This window comes from Talpa europaea (genome assembly GCF_964194135.1).
Source record: "Talpa europaea genome assembly, chromosome: 4".
NCBI classification, from domain to species: domain Eukaryota; kingdom Metazoa; phylum Chordata; class Mammalia; order Eulipotyphla; family Talpidae; genus Talpa; species Talpa europaea.
This window is the reverse complement of record NC_140070.1, coordinates 146,390,300-146,397,794: the sequence shown is the minus strand read 5'-3', so window position 1 is coordinate 146,397,794 and position 7,495 is coordinate 146,390,300. Positions and strand designations below refer to the sequence as shown.

General features: G+C 72.0%; 1 protein-coding gene across 1 annotated transcript in view; it reads right to left on the bottom strand.

Annotated features, from left to right (window-relative positions):
- LOC311170409 (trafficking protein particle complex subunit 10-like) overlaps positions 1-6,428 on the bottom strand; it is a gene marked incomplete at both ends in the record, with an annotated part of 23,515 nt that extends 17,087 nt beyond the window's left edge. Inside the window, 2 exon segments of the mRNA XM_084232773.1 lie at positions 5,869-5,980; positions 6,252-6,428. Coding sequence (XP_084088899.1) covers positions 5,869-5,980; positions 6,252-6,428 — 289 coding nt within the window.
- Positions 6,429-7,495: the final 1,067 nt, after the last annotated feature.

Sequence of the window (7,495 nt, the reverse complement as noted above, 5' to 3'; positions counted from 1 at the left end):
GGCGCGCCCTTAAAGGGGCGGCGGCGCGCTCGGCCGACGGAAAGCCGGGCTCGGGGCGGGGCAGGGCGGGGCGGGGCGGGGCGGGGCGGGGCAGGGGGGACGCGGGGGGGACGCGGGGCGGGGGCGGGGCAGGGGGCGGGGGGTCGGGGTGCGCGGGGGGCGGGGGCGGGGCGTGGCGGGGGCGGGGCAGGGGGCGGGGGCGGGGGGGACGCGGGGGCGGGGCGGGGCGGGGGACGCGGGGGCGGGGCGGGGGCGGGGGCGCGGGGGGCGGGGCGGGGGGGCTGGGGGATGCGGGGGGCGGGGCGGGGCGGGGCGGGGCGGGGCGGGGCGGGGGGGACGCGGGGGCGGGGCGGGGCGGGGGGGGCGCGGGGGGCGGGGCGCGGTTCCCGCAGCCCGTGGCCGGCCGGGCCCCGGCGCTGGGGGCGTCTGACCCCCGCAGGCCCCGGCGCCCGGGGGTCCCCTGCGCGACCCCGACGCTGCCGCGGCGCCCCCGACGCCCGTCCACCCCGGCGCCGGCGGGAGAAACGCCCCCTTGGCTGTCCGCAGCGCCCCACACCCAGCCCGCGGGGCGCCCGGCGTCGGGGGGGGGGGGGGGCGCCGCGTCGCGGGTCGTGCGGGGAGGGCGAGTGCGGGCGCCCGGCGAGGGGACGTCGAGGGCCGCCCGCGCGGGCCCGCGGAGGGGGCGCGGGGGAGCCCCGGGAGGCGCGGGGAGCCCGGGAGGGGCGCGGGGAGCCCGGGAGGAGCGGGGAGCCCCGGGAGGCGCGGGGAGCCCGGGAGGGGCGCGGGGAGCCCCGGGAGGCGCGGGGAGCCCGGGAGGAGCGGGGAGCCCCGGGAGGCGCGGGGAGCCCGGGAGGGGCGCGGGGAGCCCCGGGAGGCGCGGGGAGCCCGGGAGGAGCGGGGAGCCCGGGAGGGGCGCGGGGAGCCCCGGGAGGCGCGGGGAGCCCCGGGAGGCGCGGGGAGCCCGGGAGCGCGGGAGCCCGGAGGCGCGGGACCCCGGGAGGCGCGGGAGCCCGGGAGGAGCGGGGAGCCCCGGGAGGCGCGGGGAGCCCGGGAGGGGCGCGGGGAGCCCCGGGAGGCGCGGGGAGCCCGGGAGGGGCGCGGGGAGCCCGGGAGGGGCGCGGGAGGCGCTGCCGGGAGAGTCTCCAGAGGGAGGCGGCGGAGGGCCGGGCCCAGCCCCCCGCCCCCCCCCCCCGCTGCGGGGTCCCCCGGGCCGCCGCTCGCCCCTGCCGGGAGGGCCCGGGGCGGCCGCAGCCGCTCGGCCGAGAAGGGCCCCGGCCTGGGCCGGGGAGCGCGCGGGGCCGCCCGGCGGTCCCGGCCCGGCTCGCAGCGTCCGGCCGCGGGCTCTGCTCGGGGCGCGCGGGCGGCTCGTCCTGCGCCGGCTGGTGGGGCCGCTGCGCCCCCGGCCGGCTGGAGACCCCCGCGCCCCGCCCGACCCCGAGAACCCGCTGAGCGCGGGGCGGCCCGCGTGCAGAATGTTCTGGAAGTGGCAAGATTCTGGCGCGGGGCCAGGTTGGAGGGCCCTGGGGAGGGAGGGACGGGTGGGGGGGGGGGGGGGCGGGTGGGGGGGGGTCCGGCAGGACGAGAAACTTCTGTCTGCATCTGTCGCGTCTCCCTTGTGACCCGGTGGCCGAGTCCAGGGCCGAGTCCAGAGCCGCCTCGCAGGGGGCCGGGTGAGGGCCCGGGACGGCCGCCCTCCCGCAGCCGCAGGAGACAAGACAAGACAAAACCTTCCGGCCACGGCCTCCCTGGAGGCGCGCGCTGTGCAGCTGTCCGCGGCCTCTGCAGCGGGAGTTCCACCCCGGCCGGCCAGGGAGCCACCCACGGGGCGCAGCAGACCCCGCCTGTCCCCGCTGCGCCCCTCCGCCGTGGATCTCAGTCCGTCCGCCTGTTCTGCTCCCCGCTCTGCCTCTGGGGAGTCCCCTCACCCCCGTATCTCTGGCCTGCGCCCCAGCTCTTGTGTGCATAAGTGCACAAATCTTTAAAAATAAATAAATAAAATAAAAACCTTCAGGCAAAACAGGTCAAGGTTTTAAAAAAGGGAAGATGGAAACAAGCGCATGCCCTGGCAGCGTCAGGCGCTCCTCCGGCAAACTCGGCCGTTGGCCTCTGCAGGGAGGGAGCCGCCGGGACCATGGAGGAGAAAGGCCGACACCCGAGGGCGGGATGGAGGGAGGGGAGCGAAAGCTCAAGGAAAAGCCACAACAGGCAGCTGACCGCGGGGCCTGCCCGCGGGGCGGGCGGAGGGTCGGGGCAGGGAGGGCCACCAGGGGCGCCACGACCTCCCAGGCTGGGCGGGAGAACGACGGGTCGGCAACGACTTAAGAAAAAACAATTGAAAAGAAAAATGAACTCGGCGCTGACTTCAAGGATGAGGAAAAGAGCAGGAGTCGCTGGCCGGAGGCTGGAGGGGGCGTGGGGGGCGGGAGCGGCAGAGCGGACCTGGCTGGCGAGCGCGGGAGGCCGGGCACAGGCCGCCCCGGCCCCCGGCGGCCAGGAGGGAAGTGTCCAGGGAGGCGTGAATCTGTGCTGGTCTAAGTTACCGTTCAGGTTTTTTCCCAGATAAGATAAAATTCCATTTTCCGTGGACAAAAATCTGCCTCCAGGAAACACGAGCCCCGAGAGCCAACGCTCAGATACGAAACAGGAATGTGGACGGGCCGCCTCTTCGCACCCAGCCCCGCGGCCGTCCAGGGACCCAGCCCCGCGGCCGTCCAGGGACCCTGACCCCTTCCTCCCAGTAAGGCAGAAATGCGCCACTGCTCTCACTAGCCAAGCGTGACTTTGCTGGCAAGCCTGGCAGCCCGCACACGGAAGGGGAGCCCTGCAGAATCCCACCCGCAGCGCAGCACCGACCGGGCCAGCTGAGGGCTTTGCGAGAGGAGAGAGAGGCATCGGGGCTAGAAAACCCGCCCGGCCCGCGCCATCCCCATCCACGCAGAAGGCGGCGGAACCCTGTCATCGTCTCTCGGCCCACAGAGGCGCTCGCCAGGTGCCGTGGCCCTGGGTCCTGGCTTCCTCCTGACCACGGCGGCCCGCACTCCGTGACCCACAGGACCCTGTGCACCTGCCAGGAACGGGCAGCCCTGCCGGCCCTGCGCCCGGGGGCCACAGGCCTCGCCCTGCACCTGCTCAGCACCAGCAGAGGCCCCGGGGCCCGGAGGGCCCCCCCCCCCACCCGGGAGCCGCTGCCTCACTCCTGACGTTTGCTCTGTCGAGTCTGCGTTTCACAGGAAACGAAAGCACCCGCTGCTTCCTCGGGGCCCCAGATTCCCCTTAATTGAACTCAGTTTTCATTCCCAGGGGCGTGGGTCTGCTAGTCCTAAGCGGCCTGTCCGGCCCCTATTTTGTTGCCCACAGTTCTAAATCCTAAGCAAGGTCAGAAGGGCCCGGTCAGTCGGGTGCAGAGCCCAGCCCTGCAAGGCGCCTTCGGATCCATCAAGCGCACAAAGCTGGATCACTGGGAAGGCCACGCGTCCCGCCCTGGAACGTCCAGGGCCGAGGACCGACGTATCGTATGGGACCCCGGAAGCTGACAGAGAGGGAAGCCCTGGCCGGGGAACTAGGGTGTGGTCTCCATGACGACACAGAGTCACCAGGCAGGTGAGAAGGGCCTGGGGGCGGACTCGGGACCCCCGGTTTTCTGGTGCCCTTCCTCCCCTTTCCTCTCGCCTCCCTCCCCTCGCCAGCGCTGCTGGAGAATTCTCCTGTCAATAGAAAGGCCAGGGCCGTGCTCCTCAGCTTTGCCCTGCACCGTGCAGCCTGCTCCGCGCCGCCCGCACCGCCCGCGTCTTTTCAGCGTGGCGCTGCCCGCGCTCCCCCGGCATTTCTCTGGTTTAGGGGAAAGTGTTTCCAGCCCTGGCCAGAGGTCGGGTCTGCGACGGGTCTCGGCCCCGGCCGCCCTCCTCGCGCCCTGACCGCAGCCGGGCCCAGCTCCCCGAGGGCTGCCCAGGCGTGGGGCTTTGCGGGCTAAAGCCGAGACCCCCTTGGCCGGGCTGGTTGGCGGCCAGACGGGCGGGGCTGCAGGGCGAGGAGGGCCCGCTGGAGAGCGGACCTGGAAGGAGCCGCAAGGGCCGCCTGAGAGTCTGGAACCCCAAGTGAGCAGCCTCCCTCTGTGGGGAGAGTGCGCCTCGCCTGCAGGCCTCCGGAGCCTCCCCGAGCCGGCTCAGGCTCCCCCTCTCCGGCCCTCCCCGCCCCAGCCCCACTACCTCCCTCCATTCCACCTCTGCCCCCCTCGCCCGCCCTCCCACCCTTCCCTCCCCTCTCCCCCCCCCACAGCCCCGTCCTTGCCTGAGCTGCGAGCCTGTCTGGCCCGCAGTGAGGGTGCAGGGTCGGACCCAGTGTGGGAGTTTTTAGGGGACCGGGCCAGGTGAGGGGGGCCACTGGCCTGAGAAAGTATCTGGGCGGCCCCCAGCAGTGCGGGTGCAGCCTGAAGCCCGGTCACGGTGACCAGGAAATGGCGAGGCACCTCTCTGCCCACTGATGGATTGGCACCTGGGTGGAGCCCGAGCAGGTCCGAGGCACCGGGAAGCGATGCAGACCTTGTCCAAGCCTGGAGCTGCCCGCGCCTCCCCCTCACGCACCCCTGCTCTCCTGCTCTCCGGCTGCTGGGGAGGGAGCGGCTCCACGGGGGGTGGTGGCTCAGACCCAGGACTCCTGCTACCGAGCTGAGCTGCCGCCGGTCCAGCGGGCCAGGCAGAGGGTCGGCAACACTGGCGGCGCGGAGTGGGGAAGGCCTGGCCGGCCACCCAGGGACGCGGGCGGGCTGAGGGGCGCGCCTCGGCCGCTCGCGGAAGCGCTGACCGTGGAGGAAGCCCAGTGGGCAGGAGGGCAGGAGACGGCGTCCTCGGGCCCTGGACACCAGGGCCAGCACGTGGGCTGGGAGGGGCCGTGCCCAGCAGCCCTCCCTCTCTCCACGCGGGGGAGGAGCCGGCACCGCCCAGCTGCCCGCAGAGCCGGAGCCGGAAGCAGCTGTTTCCTCAGGTTCAACCCTGGGATCCGAGGGGTGGCGTGAGGGCCCGGCCCCTGGGGAGGGCAGCGAGCGGCCACTCAGCCCTAGCCTCGCCGTCCTGCCCGCCGCCTGCGCCTGGCTCTCAGCACTGGGCTGTCCGGCGTGTGGCTGCAAAACTCACCCCCAACTGTCACAGAGGCCCGCGCCCCCGGAAAAGCGGTTTCAGGGAAGCTGCCCCCGGCGCTAAGCAGCAGCAGGGCCCGGGACATTCACTGGGGACAGCGCAGACCAGGGCGGTCCGGCCCCCCGCAGGCTGGACGCTGGCCCAGGCTGGTGCAGGCAGCTGGAGGAGCAGGGCCGGCTGCCGCCCCTCACCACCACCTGCGCCCGCACCCTCCGCCATCAGATCCAGGAGGAGGGCGGAGGAGACATGGCCGAGGAGACGGGCCGTCTCCCTGGTCCCGCGTCTCCTGGACGAGGGGGCTTCATTCTCCCGGCAGGAAGGTTGCATGGGGGGGCAGTGTCACGGAGGTGGCAGTGCTCCCCCATTTTGTGAGGGTGAAGGGTTTCTTCCCGCCCAGCGGGGGGCCCAGCCTTGCCCAGCAGACCAGGGCCTGCTTTCAAGGAATGGCGCGTTTAAGCCAGCGCAGGGCTCACAGAGCCACCTGCCCCGGGTCCCCTCCTGCACCCCCCCTTCTCCACCCACTCCCCACCTCGCTGCCCATCCTGGGGACAGTGCTTCCTTCTGTCTGTCCCTTCTGTGGCCCAGACCCACCAGCCAGGGCTGCTCTTTGGCCTCCACCCGGGGCTCAGGGACACTGTCTCGACCGCACGTCTCTGGGGCTGTCCGCCCCAGGTCTGCCGGGAGGACAGAGCAGGGCCTGCTGAGCCGACTGAGTGGGCCCCAGCGGTGGGCTGACATCGGAGGCCCGAGCACTCGTCCTTGGGTAGGGGCCCGAGGGGCTGGGACGGGCCCAAGACCCGGGAGAAACGGCCCTGGGCACCCCCTGCGCCGGCCGGGCTGCGGAGTAACTGAGAACCAGAGAGAAGCTGGGGAGGCGCACAGCGGGAGCACAGCAGCTCCCCAGGACAAGGGCGGGCCCGCAAGCCTCCTGTCCCCGGGACAAGGGTGGGCTCCTGCCCCGACATCACATCACAGGTGGCAGGTGCTTCCCGGTGGAGGTGGTGGTGGTGGTGGGGTCCTTGGATCTTGCGGTGGTTTTGAGAACAGGCTGGTGCACCTGGCTCCTCCACTGTCCCCAGGCTCTGCAGCCCCAGGCCAGCCCCCAGCCATGACACTCACCTCCAGGTCAGGGTGCACCAAGTTCCCCACAGCCCTTCCTAGGCACCCTGAAAACCCGTACTCCTCACGCACTGGGGAGCCCGGAGCCTGGGCTTCTGCCCTTGCAGCCAGGCGGAGGGCATAGGGGCCTGAGGAGGCCGGCGACAGGCTCACCTGCCCTCCTCTTCTGCAGGACATGCTGCCCAAGGGGGCGAGGCCTGCTGGGCTCCCCCACTGTGGCCCTGGGGGCCTGGAGGTAGCAGACACTACCTGTGTAGGGTGCTGCTTCTCCTCCCTGCACCCTGGGCGCCCCGGGGCTGAGTGGCTCTCCCCTGGGGTGGAGCTGGAGCCCACCGAGTGACCGCCACTCCCCAGAGGAGCCACGCACAATGGGGATCTCTAGCAAGCTGTCGGCCTGTGGGGTACACTTTCAAGGGGCACTGTTCTGTCCAAAATTCCCATGTCACAGAGAGACGCCAGAGGGAACATGAAGACATGGGTACCGAGGGCAGGTCTGCGATGGAGCCCCACCTCCTCATGGGGTTCTTTTAAGATCCCCCCATCATTTCCCCTTGCTGTTTGGGGTTGTGCAGGTACACACAAGTGTGCACATGTGTGCACACGCTGACGTGCACATTCCGGCGGCCAGCTGCTTCCCACACGCAGCCTCAGGGGGGATCTGGGCAACAGCACAAACCCTGAGCTCATCTTGGGGGTCTGGGTGTCCCTGACACCTGTGTGACTAGGTGGGGGGACCGGGCCCCCAAGAGCAGGTTTTCCGGGTCTCAGCTGGGTGGAAAGGTGCCAGGCCGGGCCGGAACCCAGGGCCACGGCATGTGCCCAGCAGACAGACCGAGACCCGGGGGCTCCTGGCTCCTGTGAGAGCCCTGTTCTTTATAAAGAAGCAAAAGGGGTTCGGGACTCCTGCCCAGGAAACTGTCCTCGAGGCTTCAAGGCTCAGGTCAGGCGAGGGGCCAGGCACGCTGATGGACTGGCCTGAGCTTCGGCCAGGGGGTCCAGTCCCTCCACGGCCCCGGCCGACAGCAGACCCCACAGTGGGCCCCCAGGCCCCACCTCCCCCGGGACTCCACGCACAGGAAGCCGGGAACAAAAGGAGGCAGACCAGGTCCTCAGCGTGTGGGTGGTTTATCTGTCTCCACGCAGTGAGTCTGTCCACGAGCTCAGCGTCTGTCTGGACAGTCCCGCACTGGGCTACTCCCGCCAGGCACCCGCAGCGGGCAGAGCTGGGCAGATGCGGCCGCCCC